The 20000-nt window shown below is 49.2% G+C and overlaps 1 protein-coding gene across 1 annotated transcript in view; it reads left to right on the forward strand.

The window, feature by feature from the left end:
* The window catches only part of LOC143007466 (contactin-associated protein-like 4), a 62090-nt gene that overhangs the window by 4373 nt on the left and 37717 nt on the right, over positions 1–20000 (forward strand). Inside the window, exon 2 of the mRNA XM_076158814.1 lies at positions 11164–11274. Coding sequence (XP_076014929.1) covers positions 11164–11274 — 111 coding nt within the window. The remainder of the gene's footprint in view (positions 1–11163; positions 11275–20000) is intronic.

The following is a 20000-nucleotide window of genomic DNA, read 5'->3' on the forward strand; positions in this document are numbered from 1 at the left end:
ATTATGGGTAAAGATGAAACAAATACAACTAAAGGGCAGCCAGAGAGTCCAGCAGAACTCAGACTCTGCTGTGGTTCTTGGTCTGCAATCAGCCACTAAGACATTCAAATCATGTACAGCTAAACTGAGCGTGTGTGTAAACCGTTTATACTGCTGAGGAGACATCATCTTCTCAACACATTGGTGGCGTTTCCATGTTTCCAGGCTTGTCTGATGGGTGTTGGAGGCGTAGTGGCTCTGTGAATGTCATCCATGTCAGCTTATTGTAAGATCAAATCCACACGTCAGCCTCTGAGGACAGGATCCTGCTTCAGTGCGGGCGGAGGAACTTCAGGGAGGGGAAGGCGGAACGTTCCACACAAGGAAGTGGAAAACAACAACAACCTGTGTATGACTCCTGATCCATCACTCCCTAAAGATGTACTCAACTCTTCCTCCACACAAATCTAAAAAATCTCCTAGAAAGAAATCAGAAATTTGAAAAAAAGGGGAAATGAGTAAATTGAGGCGTGTGACACGATTTGCAAACTCTCAAGAGGAGGAAAGACGAACAGATTCAGGAGAATAAACCCCGGTGAAGTGAGAGCAGAGTGGATGAAGCCTGCTCACCTTCATCATTCACTCAGTCGCCTTATATGCTGATTCTCTCCTCAGTTCATTTGTTTTAATGCTCCAGCAGAGCCGGGGGCAAAGTCGTCTGAAGCTGTTTATCAGAGCGCAGGGCCAGATGTACACACTCTTAAAGGAGAAGCTGACAGCGCTTCAGTTCCGAGCCCAGCCTGCCGAGCCTTCGCCACATCCGTGACATTTGGTGGACAATGGCCTCGGCTGGTGTCAAGCCAACCATCCCCCTTCTCCATCACTGAAGCCTTTGTTGTCTGCGATGACGTACACACATCACGTCTTCAGAAACGCCTGTGACATCGTGATCGTTCTCGTCTTTTTATCATTTATAGTCTCGTCATCATCATCACCGCCCCTAGTCCACCTTCATCAGCTCATACTATAGATAGTGTACATATCCTGGTCCCTGCTCTGCTCTGCTCTGCTCGTCTGTGTGTCTAATCCATCGTTGACCTTCGCCGTCCCGCCCTTCTGGACTCGTTTAGCCTGATGCCTTTCTGATCCTTCCTTCTTCATCTGTTTGTTCTGCACATGATGTGTTGTTCAAGGAAATGGGCAGAGAGCGGCGGCACGTTAGGAACCTGCGGGCTCAGCCTCTGAAATGACAAAGAGCCAGATGTAGTTTGCCATTTGTGGAGAAATCTGGCTCTCCGTCATGATGATTGATGGAAAAAAGCCTCCTTATAAGAAGATAGTTGAGTCAGAGCGCAGGAAGATACTGGCAGACCTCAAAGGATGAAGAGGCTGAAGGAACAGAAGCTACCTGATATCTTGTTAATAAGAGCGGTTGGCAGTGTGAAGCAGAGCTCGTTTCATCCAGACATCATCTTCAATATGCTTCCTCTCTTTCACACTACAAACTGATTTGGATTTTGCTCTAATCGTTGCCTAGTGACAGATAATCTACAGAACACTAAGTGAGTTTAATCCAGGCCTAATAATGGATAACACTCCCGCTGTGCATGAGCGAGCGTGTGTGTGTGTGTGTGTGTGTGTGTGTGTGTGTGTGTGTGTGTGTGTGTGTGTGTGTGTGTGTGTGTGTGTGTGTGTGTGTGTGTGTGTGCTGAATCATTCATCCCTCTGAGTCGCCCCGAGTTTCTCCGTCGTGATTGAAGTTTTCAAAGTGAATGAACTTGTAGCTCATATCCCTGCTGCCTGTCGACACAGAGGCGACGTGCCGCTCGGCATCTTTCCAAAGCTGCTTTTGCTTTCCTCCTGCATGTTCTCAGGTAGCGGAGGCTGTCGGTGAAGCTGAGGGTGAAATTGATTCACAATCCAGCAGGTTAGACATTTTGTTTTCAACTTGCTCGCTGCCGTTACGGACTGGTCAACACATTATCCTGAACCAGAGGGGGATCCTGTTCCTGGTGTGCTCCTCCTCCTCCTCTCCTCCTCCTCCTCCTTCTACATCGGTGCCTGTTGGGAGCTCGCCAGGTCAGAATTTAAAGGTCGCAAAAGAGCAAAATTGCCAAAAAGAATTCAGGTGGCTTGTGAAGGGCAGAGTCTTGGCTTGTTGGACTTGTTATGTTCTCTGAGCCCTGAGGTGAGGTGGACCTGGTTCATACCCCAGCAGGTTGAACACTTTGAGGCCTGATGGATGGATGGGCGATGTCGCTTGGACCTGAAGATCTGCGCGCAGGCCGTCGGTTCTTCTGACTGCCAAGGATATCAGAAAAGGTTCCAATATTCAGAAGAGACTCAGTGTGAGTTCAGTTGTTGAGCCGTCAGGGGCGGAGTGTGCTGATTGGTTTGCGTCTGTGTGTTTGTTTTATTAAATGCTGCAGATGGAGGCGGTGTGAACCTGAGTTCAGCATCTTATTACAGCGGTGGCACAGCCGCGTCTCAGAGGGATTTATGGTTTCTTAGTGAGCTGCTTGTTCGTCCTGAGAAGAACATAAAGTTGAATATAAACCGCCGGATGTAAATGTGCGGCAAAAAACTCACCGCTAACTTCCCACGGTCCTTTTTGATTCATGAGAGGGCAGCGACAGCGAGCCTGGATGAGCGGGGAAAAAAGGAAAGCAGCTTGAGGATAAATCCCCTTCATATTTCTTCTTTAGTGTCGTTTATGGAAATGTGTGCAGGAGCAGTGGAGCCTTGAAGGGGACCTGATGGAGTCAAGGTTACAGCGCCAGGAAGAGCCGGCGGTCATGAATTTGGATTTATGAACCCGGGAAGTAGTGAAGTGAAACACAGACGGAGTCCAGCCGGTCTGATGATCGGACCTGCTGGACTGCTGCTGTGTGTGTTTGAGCTCCACAGACGGAGACGTCAGCGCCTCACATGGTTTGTTTTGTTTCGATGGAAACAGTAACTGCATAGCAACACACAGATGAGTCTATCTTTACACGTCAAGCTAAGATACTGGATGTATCTTTAGGTAACTGAACACAGGCCAGAGTGTTCCTATTCAATCAGATATAAATATGTGATACATCCACAAGGTGCAATACCGGCGTGAACCACAGGGGCGGCAGAACTGTGGGGCGGTGGCAGGCAGACGACAACACTAGCAGACAGAATCGGCGTCACGTTCGCAAAATCTGAGGTTGTCAAGGGAGATTTTCTGCCCCCCCCGATTGTAAAACATGCAGGCGAGTGTGTGAACGATGAAGCTCGCGGCATGTGTGTGTGTGTACTTTGCAGGTTGAGGTTGAGGCCCTTCCTGCTTTCCACTCTGTCAGTGTCACGGCCCGCCAGCACAGAATGAACCCTGTGTGACTTCATCTCACTTCCAAGCTCCACCGCACACGCCACACATGCTAAAGTCAACGCTCTCTCTCGCTCTCTCTCTCTCTCTCGCTCTCTCTCTCCCTCTCTCTCTCCCTCTCTCTCTCTCTCTCTCTCTCTCTCTCTCTCTCGCCCTCTAATATTCAGCAGCGTGGTGATGCTGATGCGAAGGAGCCGGGCCGGTCAGTTTGTATTAAGCCGGCGGGTCAGAGCCCAGTCAGGAGCCATTAAAGAGTGAAGGGTACGGGCTGAATTCCAACTCATAGAGACAGAGCTGAATCAGAGCTAAACAGAGGAGGGAGGAGGTGGAGGAAGTGACTGAAGGAGAGGAGAAGGAAGTACGAGACGACGAACTTTGGAGGTCAGAGTTGGAGATGTGCGACCTCTTTTGTTTCTCGTACCTGCAGTGACTTTACCTGTGTGTGTGCATGTGTCACACTCACATCACAGAGATTTGTCTTCAAGCACACACAGGAGGAGGAGGAGGAGGAGGAGGAGGAGGAGCAGCTGTGAAGGAAAAGCGACAAAAGTGTAATATGGAGTGTGTAGTTTATAATTTCCCCTGTCAGTTTCCCTGCAGCGGTATTCTAAACAGCAACAATAATTTCACCCCCCACTGACTCTTAAGAGCGAGTGAGAGTGTTTGTGTGTGTGTGTGTGTGTGTGTGCGTGTGTGTGCGTGTGGTTGAGCATACGTGTGTTTCCATGTTCAGCTCTCCATTTTAGAGCCTCTAGAGTCCCGGCTTAACACAACGCTGCACCACCAACAGCTGGAGCCGCTCTTCTTCTTCTTCTTCTTCACCACCTGGGTCTTTAGGGTTGAAGTTGGTGCCCCGTGTGGCCGTTCGTAAACACTGCACCTCGATTAAGTGAAACGACTTCTTAGAATCGTAAATTCAGATTCAGATTTGAGCTAAAATCACTTCTTGTCTTGTCCCTCAGTTCCAGTCACATGTTTCCAATTTGCTTGATGAGTTTCCGAGCCTGAGAACTGCAACGCTCACAGGTGGAGTGCTAAACAATGGAGGCAGCGGCGTGATCGAGTCCAATCTAGCCCACTTATCCAAACCCATTTGTGGAAAAGAAAATGAATATGAAAGTCATATTGGAACGTTTCCTACAGGAGCCGCTTCCCTCTGCCAACACATCCACCTGAACGCACCACAATGCGAGGACTCTTTGTCGGCGGACGAAGGAAGGAGCTCTCCAACGTAATGGACCACTGTGAACCACATTACGGCTAATTTCATTTTCACTTCACGATAAGCTGGTTAGATAATTGCGTCAAAAGCTGGCTTTGTTCCAAACCCATCTGCAGCTTGTGTTCCACTCTCCCAGCAGGCCTCAGCGCACACACACACACACACACACACACACACACACAGGTGATATTGTTCTCACGGAGCTGTTAGAGTTGGTTTGAAGCAGCGGCGGTCCTCGGGGGATGGCGTGTAGCTGCAGGAGCTTTTGGGGTCTGGACCAATCACATCACATCAACACGATGGATTCCCTCCCTGCGCACCAAACAGCATAAGAAATTGAATTACTGTAAAGTGCATTAGTGACACACACACAGATACGACACCTCACACACGCAGCAAAGTATTACATTCGAGGCGAGCGGGGCGACAAATGTGTGTAATATTGGCGAGGGGCAATTCCCACTGCAATCCTCCGCTCCCCCCTAAACGCCACCATTACATCACCAGCACTTAACACCGAGGTGAGGCCTGGATTGCTTGTTTGGCCAGTAGAGTTTGGATTTAGGTCTCTTATTGCTGAAAAGTCCTGCTGGGAAATTAAACTCGGGTCGCTTTCACACCCGCAGTCTGAGGCGTCCTCGGGGAGAAGCTGGCGTTTGTGCCGCAGAGAAAGACGGATCTCCGCGTTAGGACACCTGCGCTGGCTTTGGCACCGCCTCCCAGTTTGGGTCGCTTTGTTTACGGGGATGCAAAACCAACCGGAGCCAAATATAAAACACACACACTGTGATGAAATGTGCTGAAAGTGCCGTACAGCTGCTGAGTCTGACTGTCGGAGGACGAGAGACAGAGAACATCACACACACACACACACACTCACACACACACACACACACACACACACACACACAGGAGAGCGTTTGAAGGAGCACTTGTTTGCTAATGTCTCCTCAGAGGAAAACAAAGTGACTGCAGTGATAGTTGGCACTTTAAGTAAATGTGTAAAGCGGTTCTGAGCCCATAACCTGCTGTATATCTTTACTGTGGGCCCAGAACATGAGCATGAGGTCCCATCGGTGTTATGTGTTCTTGGTGATTGTCGTGGTGGTGAAAGGTCTGGTTTGGGGACCCACTTGTAGCCCAAAATGTCATAACCAAATATATTTCCAGCTAATACTTCTGTTGCTAATGCAGTTGTTGTTGTTGTTGTTCCTGTCACTCACCTCAACTCAAAGCTCACAGGTTTATGTCGCCTCCATAATTTAGCCTCCAAAGCTGCAGTAAGCACATTTTTCTGACACTAAGTGGCAGTTGATGTTGAAGGCGATCCCTCTGACGTACTGTGTAACCATGGCATCCAGCTGTGGATCAGGGGGCGGTGCGTTTGGAGAGCCGCCATGATCCGAGAACAGATGAACCTGAGTTACTTCCCCTAAGTGTCCTTCCTGTCCGCCTGATGAATACAAGCCCAACATTCACTCTCCTTTTATCTGTGTTTTGGTCTCCTGAGGAAAGTATCCGGTGTCTGTTGTTCCACTTCCTCTGTGTTTGTCAGGATGTTGTTCTCTGTTCTTTAAGCTGCCGTTCATCATCTCAGCACATTTGCTTCATGCTGCTGGAGCCACGCTGGTCAGAGCAGCCGAGGCTCCGAACCAAAACAAGGCTTAAAGTTCTGCAAAGCTGCAGAATGAGAGGAACACTTCTGTCTCTCTTCAGCGATCATATGAGGAATGTACTTCAGCTAAATGCAGTTTCAGGAAACAAACAAAGCCCCTGAATCCCGACGTCATGGCAGCAGAGGTGTCACGTCCTAGTTTGTTCTGTTAATATCTGCTGACCGCTGCTTTCAAAAATAATTAGTGCGTCGGGTTCTCAGAGATGAAAGGAGCCGTACACGCCGGGTTGATTTGCATGGAAATTGTTGATGCTATAAGCCCGTCTATTGATGCAAATGCGGAGTTTTCAATTTTACAAATCCCCAGAGTTCAATTCTGTCTCACTGTTGAAATAAATTACATTTGCCAAGGTGCCTGGACGACGGCGTGCGTTGCCACTGAGTGACAGAACAAAATTACATTTAGTAGAGAAGTGGATTTCTTCTTCCCATGGAGACGCGCTGGTCTGCTGCACCGCATCAAGAGGCTTTCTCAGGCAAATGTATTCAAATCATTTACTTAATGGATCTGCTGAATTAGTAGCTATTTTATTACATGCATCTCTCCCCTGAGCCATCAGCTGAAGTGATGCCGCCTGCAGCATCGCCTCCAAATCTACATAATTATTGCGTTATGCTTTAATTTCTGCAGCTTTTGGACTGAACGCCAGAGGAACTTCTCTTCTCTTCTCTTCTCTTCTCTTCTCTTCTCTTCTCTTCTCTTCTCTTCTCTTCTCTTCTCTTCTCTTCTCTTCTCTTCTCTTCTCTTCTCTTCTCTTCTCGTCTCGTCCCGTCTCTTCTCCCGTGCGTGTCGACGTGGTGCCAGGGAGTTCAACCTGGCGTGCTGTAGGATGAAGACATTCTAAATGTCGCTGCGATGTGTCACGATGCTGTTTTGATCACTTTATTCAGTCGCTGTCAGGTCTCCCACACAGCCGCCCACGCCGCTCCTCAGTGCCACGAGCTTAAATGAGAAGGATGATTGTTCGGCGGGTTCAGAGCCGGCGGTGGATCGGCGCAGGGTGCATTAGGAAGCTGTTTGTTTGGACGTCTGCGTGGGCCGTGCTTACAGTTGTACAGTTTGCGGTGCAGATAATGAGCTTTTATCTGGCATCTTCAAACTGGGAAAGACCGGACGGCCAGATGGCAGCGGAATCAGCAGTGAGATGCAACGAGCGTTTGACACGGAGATGAAGAGGAGCAGGGGAGGAACACACACATTCCTCTGGTTGTATGCAGACAGATGTGGAAGCTGCTGAGCGTCTGGGTTTTGTAGCTGACAAGGAAAATCTTATTCCACCTTGAAAGTTGTGCTGAGAGGAGGGGAGGACCGAAGAACTGAAGCGTCTTCAGCTGCACTCGCTCTTCACCCGACAACCCAGCATGCAGCATTCCACATCAGCAGAAAATAAAAATGAGGACCAGGCCTGCATATGTGCCGTACACAGACACACACAAGGAATGGAGAAAATGCGAGTCAGCTCTCCATGAATGCACGTGTGCGTCCAGCAAAGTGTCCTCTTCTCTAAATCTGCTGGTTCTCATTGTGGTAACAGAGGGGGAAACAGTAAGGCTGCTCTCTGATGCTGCTCTGCTCAGGGCTGGACTGATGAGTTCACCCTTTGGCGTCACCATCGGGCGGGAGCAAAGCACACAGGGCGACGCTCGAGGAAGAGGCCCAGCACTCGAGAAGCAAATATGGTTTATGGTTTGCAATAGAGTCCTGTTGTTGTTGTTGTTGTTGTTGTTGGTATTGTCTCGCTTTAGATTGTATCTTATTAGCAGTTGGGCAGCTGGTGTCATTGAATGCATCGTGGGCATTAACGCAGCGCTGAAGAGGCTGGAAAAACAATACAAGTGACACTGTGCAAAACATCTCACAGCTCTCCACGCTTCAGCACGTCCAGGATAAAACATTCATTTAATTGAATTCTGATTGGCGAGCTTTGTATGCGTGCCGGCTCGTTATCCTGCCCTCTCTCTCTCTCTCTCTCTGTCTCTCTCTCTCTCTCTCTCTCTCTGCTTCCTGCTCTGAATGGCTAAATAAGTCATTGAGACCGAGACGCTCCGGACTCTGGATGCCGGCGTCCCGTAGAGCTCTGAGGACCTTCTGTTCAACCGCCGTTTGTGGAGGTGATGGATGGAGCTCATCAGTATTCAGCCCTCTCCAGCTCCATCATGGACTCTGTGGGCACTTTGTTATCCCTGAAAAAATGGGCAAAGTGGACATTGCAGATGAATAAGAATGGATGGGCTCGCTCTCTCTCTCTCTCTCTCTCTCTCTCTCTCTCTCTCTCTCTCTTTGCCTGTTTCTCTCTCTCTCTCTTTTCCGTCTCTCCCGCTGTTCGAGTGGTGATTAAATTTGATCACTGGAGAGTTTTAACTGCTGTCACATTCCCTGTTTGTTATTTGCACGGAGGCCGTGAACCTGACACCTCCTGGATGTCTGACGGGTCTTGCGGGTGTCCGGGAGGATATTTTATGGAGATGAAACCACATTCCATCATGCTTTCTGCCATCCTTTCTCCTGAGGCTGAAGCAGCCAAGGTGTCTGTCCGTCTGTCTCTGCTCAGATGCTGCCTTGGTTCTGCTCCACAGCAGAGCCCAGCGTGTTTTCTGCATTAAGCTCCATTCTGACGTTTGCGGCTGCAGGTGTTTGTGCTTCGCCGGCGTCATCAGGAACGTTGGCAGCCACGAATTCCGGCCCTTTTGTTGTGAAAACTCCTCTGCTTTTTCTATTTCTCGTTGCCGTGGCGGCCTGTGCTCTCGCCGCCACACATTATCTCCTCAGGGCGCTCTCACCGCTCCGCAGTGGAGAGGCGTCCCTCCACTTTCACCTCTCCAGTCCACTGTCACTCACCTTCTTTTCACGCTGAGCCTGAAGGTTTACACACAGTTTAGAGCAGCGGCCTCCGACTGGCCTCCACGGATCGACATCCAGCCGCTTCTCTATCCTGCCAGGTCATCGCTCGCCTGCTCCTTGTGTTCTGTGAGCTCAGGCGTGAGCTCAGGTGCTCTCATGGACATCAGGTGTGCGTAGGAGGGTTGGAGAACGCCGCTTTAGAGGATAAAAGAGCTGCAAATGTGTCTGATGATTATCAAGTAGCTTCACTGCATTAAAACGGATCATCAGGCTGCCGGATTCAATATGCATGGAGGTCAAAAGCTCTTTATTCCTAACAAGTGAATTATTAATGAGCCGCTCTTAAACGCCACTCCACTGTTTATTTTATGTGTGGTTATTATTCATCACCATGATTCATGATAGGTATAAAACTGAGCTAAGGTTCAGAACCACGACCAAGCAGCTGGGGTTCAGATGAAGTGAAGCGGAGGCTCGTTTCTTCGTTTCAGTCCGAACCTCGTGACGAAACGTTAACGAGTCAGTTTGGGAGCAAAAACGGGAGAAAGAGACGCAGACCGGCTTAAAAATACACTTTAATGAGATGAGATGATTTTATTTTTTCATCCTCTCAACTCTGCAATATGTGAAGGGCGGCGGCGGCGGCGGCGGCGGCGGCGGCGATGATTCCTGTGCGCTATTATTCACTTTTACCTTGAATGTATCATGCAGCAGCAAAAGCCAGACGGCTCAGACATATAAAGCAAAATAATATTGCCTGTCTGCCTGTCTGCCTGTCTGTCTGTCATGTTTTGTTCTTTTCCACGCAGCTTCTCTGCATCAGAACAGAGGAGATTCAGGTTTCTCTCAGCGGCTCTTCGCTGCGGAGCTGCAGCCGTATATTCATGATGTCATATAAATGTATATCTCTTTATAGTTTTGTGGGTGTGTGTGAAGCAGAATCCAATTAAAACCAAACTCATTCCGCCGCCATTATTGCTTTATTGGCCGATCAGCCTGAACGTGTGACGGCACAGATTGGCCTCCATCAGCATCCGGCTTGTAACGATCGGCTACAGGATGGCGTCCGTCTCCTCAGCGGGACCTGATTGCACCATTCATCTAAGCAACGAGGCAGTAATACGCCGCTCAGTCATCCAGGCTGCCAACGGAACGCGGCGCCATTACAGCAGGAGAGCGGCGGGTCTACCTGCGTGACGGTACACCTGCTTCTCAAAAATCACTTACTCTCACACGCACCTTCTCTGCCTCCTCTCAGGCTGCTGGCTTCTTTAGACCGTGTCGTTTTATGATGTGCTCCTGTTGAACACTCTGGATAAACTCAAACCTATGAGCTCTGCTTTCTGATGCATTTTCGTCTGAGGAGAAAAGCAGAGAGTCTTTTATACAACAGAACTAAAAAGCTTATGCGGTGAACGCTCGGCCCTCAGACAGAGACGCCTGCAACATCTCAGATCCTGAGAAGGGTTCACGTTCCCCCGTCAAGTATCTGCAGCCATAAGTACTCTGTTGTCTCTGATTTGTGTGCAGTGACAGAACTTGCTTGAAGGTCAACTCCTTAATGACGAGTGGAACCATTGAAATCGACAGAGACCTTCTTAGCAGCTGGTTGGGAAGCTCATGATTGTCTGTGAGTGTGATTTGATTCACAATAAACGCTTTAGTCGCCGTTGTTTTGCTGGGTGCAACAGTTTGGTGACCTTGCAGGGTTAAGGATGTTTTGTTTGTGTAAAGACTGGAGTTGCTCCGCGTTTCCCTTCTCTCCCGTCTCTCCCCGCTCGAGCCTGCGTCTGACTAGCCGAGCCGGGTCCTCAGCTTTTAATTGGCTGCACGTACCCAATTTAGCTACACAGGGTCGCGGGTTGAGAACCAATAGTCTAGATTAGTCAAGGATACGGTGTGTTTGTGGAGAGAGGAGAGGAGGTGGACAAGGTCATTGAGGGAGGAGGAGGAGCTGTTAGTGGAGATGTTGGTAAATGATGAAGAACTGAGTCTGTCTCTCTGATTGTTGGTATATCTGGTCCGATGAAGATGAACTAACCGTCTAACCTCTTTCTGACACTTTCCTCTGCTTTCTGTTTGACCCACAGAGCCGTGTGACAGTCCTCTGGTGCCCAACCTGCCGCCGGCGTCCTTCAGAAGCTCCTCCCAGCTGTCCAGCAGCCACGCCCCAGGTTTCGCCAAACTCAACCGGAGAGAAGGTGAGGAAGAGGAGGAGTCTCCGCTTCTTGTTCTCACTAAATCCTGTCATTGGCGTTATCGCTGCTTCCTGTTTGATGAGCTGTTTGATACGCGTCTCCTTCAGTCCAGAGACACCTGAGGTCGAACACACAGAGTGACAGTTTGGTGGAGGAGAAACTTTAGTTAAGTTTAGCAGAGGGAGAGAGAGAGAGAGAGAGAGAGAGAGAGAGAGAGAGAGAGAGAGAGAGAGAGAGAGAGAGAGAGAGAGAACCAGGAATCCTTTCTTTGATTCTTCTGTCCTGTCAGTCAGTTTAAGTATGTTCCTATCAGGAGGATCAATAGTGATCGGTGGTCCAACAGGAACACCCAGCAGGGGTCCTTAGCTGGATGCTCTGACAGAGTGACAGCCTCTGTTTGCTTTGGAGTTTTCAGGAGGGAAAGGAGCTTCGGCGCTTCATCCCAAGATCAAAGCCCTGAGCGAGCGGGGGGCTTTAATCTGGATCTGACTGACTCTCACCACCTCAGAGACCAAAGCAGAGGCTGAGCTGTGCAGGACGCCGCTCATATCTCGCAGCGTGTCTTTGATCGTCCTGCGAGGGTTTTAAGCACAACAGTGGCTCAGCTGAGAGATGCGGCAGGATTCCTCCTCCCGCTCGCCGAGAGGACTTTGATACGCTTCCGATACTTTTAAACGTCTCCTGCCTTCACTCTCCACAGCGCTGAATTTAGAAATTTGCAATTTATACGTCAACATTTCTAAACAAGCGACGCTGCAATCATCAGGCCCATCAGGTTCAACTATAGGTGGAAATGTAGCAAACGTCTAACTTATAGATGGATGTCAGTAAAAGGAAAGTGGGTACAATATAAAAGCAAATGTACAGAAGCCTGCAGGTGTTTTATTCAATCAGGTCGTAATTTCCGTTCTCTCAATTTCACGCCTTGGATCCCGTCAGGCCTCAGAGCTGCACAGCGAGGCCACAGTATGAGAGATGTACAGATGTGTACGTGCGGCTTGGAGACACACTGTAATACCTCGCCGAGCCTGCGGGGCTGGGTACAAACGACATCACTTCATCACCACGTGAGGCTGAGACGTGATGAAGAGCAGCGTTTATCTCCGGGCAGATTAACGCTCCGGCATGACAGTGAAGTCAAATTGGCTCAACGAGCGACTTTGCAAAACGGTAACGATATCTGTTATTTATGTTCTGAACGTCTCGTATGGCGTCGCTAGATTAGCGGCGTGTCACATTTCCTCCCCGGCAGCATTCACGCAGCAAACCCTACACACTCCCAGCTGTTCACTGAAGAAATCAATGAATAAATGAATGGCTCATTATCATCTCCTGTGGCTGCTGCTAACGCTCTTCCTCCTCCAGCTGTTCTCAGCGGAACGACTTTGCTTTCATTCCGTTTACCCTCTAAGTGCACAGAGATGATCAGCTGCTCGCTTGTGCCGCTTAACAAGGGATTTAATGAGGCGCTTTGTACCGCTCTGCACCTTCAGACTCCAGTGTGAGGATAGAGCATCCAGCCTGAAGTGTAGAGCATCCCCAGCGTCTCACACTGATGACTTCTTAACGTGATGCTAGTTAGAAAAGTCTCCAGAGTTCAAGTTCATAGTATTGTTTTCTTTAACGCTCTATTAGAGGGACGCCCGATTACACCTGTAGCCAACATGAGCTTCCCTTTGGAGTCTTCTTCCCTGCGAACGTGCAAGAAGTTCAAGACTTTGGTTTGAAACCTTTAGATTGCGGGTTCTGAAGGATCTGGGTCTTCCATTAGTGTGTTAGCATCTGTTTGGTTTCTCTCCTCGTCTTCTCGGCGGTCACGGTCGCTTTATGAAGCCCGGTTGTTATCCGGCTCGTCTCTGCCGTGGGGGAGGGGCGACCTTGACATCACGCCTCAGACTTTAACCCGGCTGAGCCTGATCACAGTGGAGGCCGACGGCACTCTGACTGACAGTAGAAGTGGATAAAAAGCTCTGATACTCTATTGATTTGGAGACGAGCGCCTTTTACCGGACGCCCGCAGACATTCACTATTTTTCCGTGGCTCGCTCCTCTTTTTCCTCTTCTTTCATTTCCCTCCCGCCCCTCCCCGTCCCTCCCACGCTCATCTCTCCTCCCCACAGGGTTTCTTCTTCCTTCTCGTGTTTTCACTGTCTCCTTTTGTTCCGTCTCCTCTTCCTTCTGTTCCGTCTTGTACCTCATTCTGCCGTCGCCGTTTAAGCCGCTCTGACGTCTCGGCCAGTGTTAACAGCGGCCCTTGCGTGTTTGAGCGGCTTCCTCCTTCAGCGGACCAAGCGGGCGGTTATCAGCCCAGCCGCTCTAATTACGCCGGAGCAGACTTTAAAGAGAATCATTGTGCGGCAGTAATCACTTTCTATAAAAAATGAGATTTGAAGGTAGAATTGAAGCTTTGACTGAACTCCATTACTCAGTCGTCCCTGACAGCTTCCAAGAAGTTCCGCTGTTAATTCCAACCAATCACTTGAATTCATTTGGATGGAACTTTGGACTAAGTGGCTGAGTGGAGCTGAGTGGTTCTGGTCCAGGGACGCCTGTCACGAACAACACTGACGGAATCCTTGAACAAAACATAATCTGACGTCTATGACAGGTTGTATTTACTTTAGGAATAAACATGTTTGTGGCACTTAAATGTGTTATTAACTTCTCATTTCAAGGACTGTTGTCACGGGCGATGATTGACGGCTGGAACATTAAGGGACAGGAAGAAACTTCAGCTTGAGAGGATTTATTTTATTGCATTCATGGCCCGGTTCCTTTCTGACTTATCGCAGCTATAGAACTGATTTTCCATGAAGATCCATATAATGAATCATCATTTTGCACTAAATACGTTAAATCCCATGTTACGTGCCTTGATAGTATCGTGGCTCTGCAGCATGGTGACGTTACGGTGAAACAACACGGTGGCCAGGAAACGATCTGTAGGAGAGAATCTGCTTTTTCCTGGAGGAACCTTGCTGAGTGTGCCAGCCTGCCTCTGCTGTCAGCGCGGCGTCGGGCCCATTAGCTCCTTGTTTGGCCCTCCATCTGTCTGACATGTTATCAGCCGGCTGAAATTACCCTGCAGACTTTTATTCTTATGTAAATGACCAACACGGCTGGCCTGTTTGCTCTCACACCTGTCTGTCTTGCTGCCTTTCTCTTCAGCGAGCCCGTCTCACTGCCTGCTCGCCCGCTCGCCTCGGCCTGTCAGCCTCTTCCTTTCTGCCTGATCCCACCACTTTACTCCCCTGCCTGTGTTCATGTGTGTGTCAGGTGGAATATCAGTGCATTATTGATGAGCCCACCCTTCTTTTCTCTAGTTCTCCACAGGTCTGCTGCCTACAGTGAGGCTGTGGTCCTGATCAGCCCGGTTCAGTCAGCCTGACAGCTTTGGTTTCACAAAGCCTGGAGTCTGCAGCATTGAGCTTCTCTGCTGCACCGCAAACTACCACACCAGATCATTCACTGGGTTGTTGTTGTTGGCTTTGCTCGCCCATCTGAACCCCGTGTGCATCCTGGTGCCCCTGGTTGATTCGGACCGTGTTTATCAAGCCTGCAGCAATGATTCTTATGTTCCTAAAGCTCTGGAAATATGTCAATCATTTCTGTAATAATGGGGAAAAGGAACACCGGAGCTGAGAAACCAAATGCGTCAGCGTGGACACAAAGAGAGAAAGAGAGAGAGAGAGAGGGAGAGAGAGAGAGAGAGAGGGACTTATACTTATATACCTCAGAGCTGTTTGTTGCAGCCAAACACCCCATTGAACTCAATTAGGTGAAGGAGGTGATGAGTGTGTAGAGGGAGTTTCAACATGTTGGCTCTTATTAAATGCCATAAAACATAATGCTGTGATAATTACTGGACTGTGAATTTGGTGGGTATCAAGCTCGGGTGCTTCAAGGCTCTCTCCGTAATCAGGCTCAGCGTTATCAGGCTCAGTGTTATCAGGCTCAGTGTTATCAGGCTCAGTGTTATCAGGCTGAGATACAACGTGCAGATTCAAAAACAAAAACACAAATGTTTCTCAATGTTCTTCTGTCACTTTGAGTTTAGTTCATTCATTCATTATGTTTCAGCACCTTAACACCATTTCGCCACTGAATTCATAAAAAAGCCTGTGAACGTTCAACAGCTGTTACAGGAACACAAAGAACACAAAGAACACAAAGAACACAAAGAATCCAGGCTCTCGTCTCTTTAAATGTGCTTTAAGGAGGAATGAGAGTTATTCTTTGTGAGGTTTCAGATCGATGCGGCTGAATCGCGACGCTCTTCACACTTCTCGTTGTTATTGTGTCGTCTCTTTCGCTGACGCCGGCTGAGATGAAGTAATTAGCAGAAGATACGAGAGAAAATGAGGAAAACGCCGTTCCTTCATTTACATCATCATGACCTGATTACATCGGATTATGCAACATCTGAATACAACGCCGCCGTTCTCCATAAACGGCCACTTAGATTTGACTCAACACTTCTTCACGTGCTCGCTGTTATCACACCGATCCGGCCCTCTGATTGGCTGGCGCAGGCGCGATGTCACCCTGCAGACGGTCATCAACCTTCACCGCCTCTCCTCAGCCCAGTGAGTTAGATTGTTGTGATGTGCACGCAGAGCGAACAGGAAGCAGGCAGGATCTCTTTAATCTGCAGCGACGGCGGTGATGGAAGGAGTTCAGACACAACGTTCGTCAGTTCACCTCCGCCTCAATTATATCTGAGGAGGTGGACACAGTGGATCTGTGTAAGGGCCAGGCCATCTCTTCTTCTCTCTCTTCCCTGAGCTGATGTTCCCCAGTAAAGGTCAGCACGTCTGCTCTTTTCTCCCTGCTGTCAGTGGACTCGTCCTCCAGTCGAGTGCTTATTAGCTTTGGCCTTCAGCTTTCTAAAGATCAGGCTCGGGACTCGACCGCATGACTCACGCCGACTCATTTTCACCGCCCAGCATTTCTCTCCTCGGCCCGCCTGACTGGCAAGCTGATTGGCAGGGCAATGAGGGCGACTCGTCACCTGTTGAGATCCCAACGGTGGATGCTCACAATTTACCCCTGCACTCGAGGCGGCACGACTGACAGGTACAATTAGTATTGCTTCGATACATAAGTGAGGACTTCTGATGCATAAAATAGCCGGCAATTTTCCAGGATATAATGTGTCAGGCTGTGAAATTATACATGTTTGATGGCGGCTGCTTTCTGATGAAGGGCAGAGCTGGCAGGTGTTCTCCTGCGCCCCTTCCTTTCTGTCATTTCCATATTCTGAATTCATGAAAAACTCTACAGTTAGAACGCTGCCTTCAAGCTATGTCCCAAACATCAGAAGGGCAAAGAAACGAGGCCAGAAAGACATGAAGGGCCGATGAAAGTCTCAGTCTGATGTGCCAACAAGAGGGTCACGCCAGAACCAGAGCTTAAAAGACCTCATTAGAAACAGCTGCTCCTCTGGGATTGACTGACGGGCCCTTGAACACACCGACTGACGCCAGACAAACACAATATTCCTTGTTCAATGAGCTTTGTTGGGTTTAAAGAGGACACAGGGTCTGTTTTCATAGCTTTGCGTTCACTCGGTCTTGCTGCAGCACCGTCGTGCGGAATTGAGGGAGACTCGCCTCATAGTCAATCAGTCTAACCTGGCGGGTAAAGGTACATGTACATGTACATGCGTGTACAGCAAGGCCACAGAAGACGCCGCAGCAGTGACCACAAAGCAAACAGGAAGCTGCAACAGGTTCAACCACAGATCCTGCTGGGTTTACCCGTGTATACACTTCCCTCCTTTAACCATCAATATGAAATGAAGATTACATTATTGATCCACTAAATAAGTATCAAGTAAAAATCAAACCTCAGTCTTCCTGAAAACAAAACACACACACACACACACACACACACACACACACACACACACACACACACACACACACACACACACACACACACACACACACACACACACACACACACACACACACACACACACACAGGTGTCAGGTGTCAGACAGATATTTTAATGGAAACACAAACTAGGATGAAGAACACAGGACAAGGAGAGCTGGAGACACTGAACTGAAACACTTGACCAAGCAAGTGTGAGTGAAAAAACCCAAAACAAAATCCTGGAGCGCAGGAAAAAACAGAGAAAGTCCACTCATCAAAACACTGCAGAGCCCAACAAAACAGATTCCACAGGAACAAGAAAACCAGGACATAAACTACATTAAAACTGGAATCAGAGTGGAGTGGATCGGACACAAAGTGGAGCAGAGCAGAGTGGAACTCTCTAACCAGGTGTGGCCGGATCACCTGGAGTCTTTATAGTGACGCTGATGAGCACTGAATGAGCCTCAGGTGTGTGCAGCTGGGAAGGCAGGGACAGGGATCAGGAGGCCACGCCCACCCAGGAACAACAACACAAGCATGAACACAAACACATCCTGCCAAAATCCTAAACACAAACATTCACCCAGTGTGTGTGTGTGTGTGTGGCTGCGGGACTAAAGACTGGATTTTGTGGTGTTTAAGATGGCTTCAGCTTTGCGTGTGCGTGAGTGTGCGTGAGTGTGTGTGCGTGCGTGTGTGTGTGTGTGCTCAGTGGGGTGGAGCTCAGTGGCCGGCTTCAGAATGTGTCCATCTGGTGTTTAAGCTCTGATGCATCATTTGGGCCTGACACAGCACTTTCTCGCATGCATGCACACACACACGCACACAAGCACACACACACTTCCAGCATTCAAAGTGTTTCCACTGTGTAGCTACTCATTCCATCAGCCCCAGTTTATCCTCACATGACAGTCTGCCTTATGTCATTCTCTCTCTGTGTCTCTCTCTCTGTCTCTCTGTCTCTCTGTCTGTCTGTCTCTCTCTCTCTCTCTCTGTCTCTGTCTCTCTCTCTGTGGCTGAGTGGCTCGTCCATATGTTGCATCATGACCCTGGCTCATATTGATGCTATTCTACAAAGGAAAGGACACCTAAGTACCCAAATACACTTGTTTACAAGTAATCAATAATTCATCCGGCTCTGATGAATCAACTTTTTATTTTCTGTGGGAAAAGATCCCAACCTATTGACCCGGAGTGCAACCGATCAATACTGAGCTACACAGCCCTTTATTGATGAGTTTCTATATGGGGAGGGATGCAGACGTGGTGGGGAACAGTGAACTTAATCAATGCCTGGCACCGCCACCTCTTATTGATCAAGCTGTGTATGGGAGATGATATGAGCAGTGTGTGTGTGTGTGTGTGTGTGTGTGTGTGTGTGTGTGTGTGTGTGTGCGTGTGTGTGTGTGACTCTGTTGAATGGCTCAACACACACACATCAGTTCGCTGCCGGGCTTGGAAACATATTCAAGTAAATATTTTGAATGTAGAATAAAGAAAATGGCTGTGGCTTCATTTGACCTCCGAGCAAAGAAAATGAAACACAAAGAGATGAAGCCTGATCTGTTTGTCTGTGAAGTACATCTAAGGTAGAGGAAATAAGGTAAATAAAGAGCAAATGCTGCTGCTGAGAGGTTAAGTGAAGCCCCATCATCACGCCTGAGGGCCAAACGTCTGCTCCGTCTATCACACAGGTACGGATGATGTCATGATGCTGCTGTCACTTCATGAGTTCTTAGCTTGAGTTAGTGGATTAAGATTAAGTATTAGAATATGCAGACGAAGGTCAAATGTGTATTTCCACAGATGAAGTGAAGTGAGAGTGTGTGTCCGAGTGCGTGAGGATGTGTGTGTCTGTGTGTGTGAGGATGTGTGTGTGTGGGTGTGTGAGGATATGAAAGCGGGCGGACGTTGAGCCGCCGCCGCCGCTCCGTGGCGATCCTGTACTTTATTGAGATTCCCTCAGAATAGAGCTTCTATGATGGAACATGGTTATTTGTTCCAGTATCAGCGGCGCTCTGTGTCGTCGTCGTATAGCTTTTTTTGAAATGCGGTTTAATGGATTCTGCTTTCACAACAGTCTGGTTTCATTATAGGGAGAGTGAGAGTTTGAGTCCGGAGGTCAAGCAGAGCAAATGCATTTCTGAGCATCGACTAAAGAGTTTCTTCTGTCTGATCTATCAGAGATGGAAGTGGAATAAACGCCTCATGAATGCATTTCTCTCCCTCCTCCTGCTCCTCCTCCTCCCCCTCTCTCTCTCTTTCTCCCCCTGCTCTCCCTCTCTCCTCTCTCCCCCCCCCCCTCCTGCTCCTCCTCCTCCCCCTCTCTCTCCCTCTCTCACCCTCTATCTATCCCCTCTCTCTCTCTTTCTCCCCCTGCTCTCCCTCTCTCCGCTCACTCCCCCCCCCTCCTGCTCCTCCTCCTCCCCCTCTCTCTCCCTCTCTCACCCTCTATCTATCCCCTCTCTCTCTCTTTCTCCCCCTGCTCTCCCTCTCTCCTCTCACCCCCCCCCCCTCCTGCTCCTCCCCATCTCTCTCCCTCTCCCTCTCTCACCCTCTATCTATCCCCTCTCTCTCTCTTTCTCCCCCTGCTCTCCCTCTCTCCTCTCACTCCCACCCCCCTCCTGCTCCTCCTCCTCCTCCTCCCCATCTCTCTCCCTCTCCCCCTGCTCCCCCTCTCTCTCCCTCTCTCCTCTCACTCCCCCCCTCCTCCTCCTCCCCCTCTCTCTCCCTCTCTCACCCTCTATCTATCCCCTCTCTCTCTCTTTCTCCCCCTGCTCTCCCTCTCTCCTCTCACTCCCCCCCTCCTCCTCCTCCCCCTCTCTCTCCCTCTCTCACCCTCTATC

The sequence above is a fragment of the Genypterus blacodes genome, unplaced genomic scaffold (assembly GCF_046128005.1).
Source record: "Genypterus blacodes isolate CSIRO-AG114 ecotype Tasmania unplaced genomic scaffold, CSIRO-AGI_Gbla_v1 ptg000089l_1, whole genome shotgun sequence".
Lineage (NCBI taxonomy): Eukaryota > Metazoa > Chordata > Actinopteri > Ophidiiformes > Ophidiidae > Genypterus > Genypterus blacodes.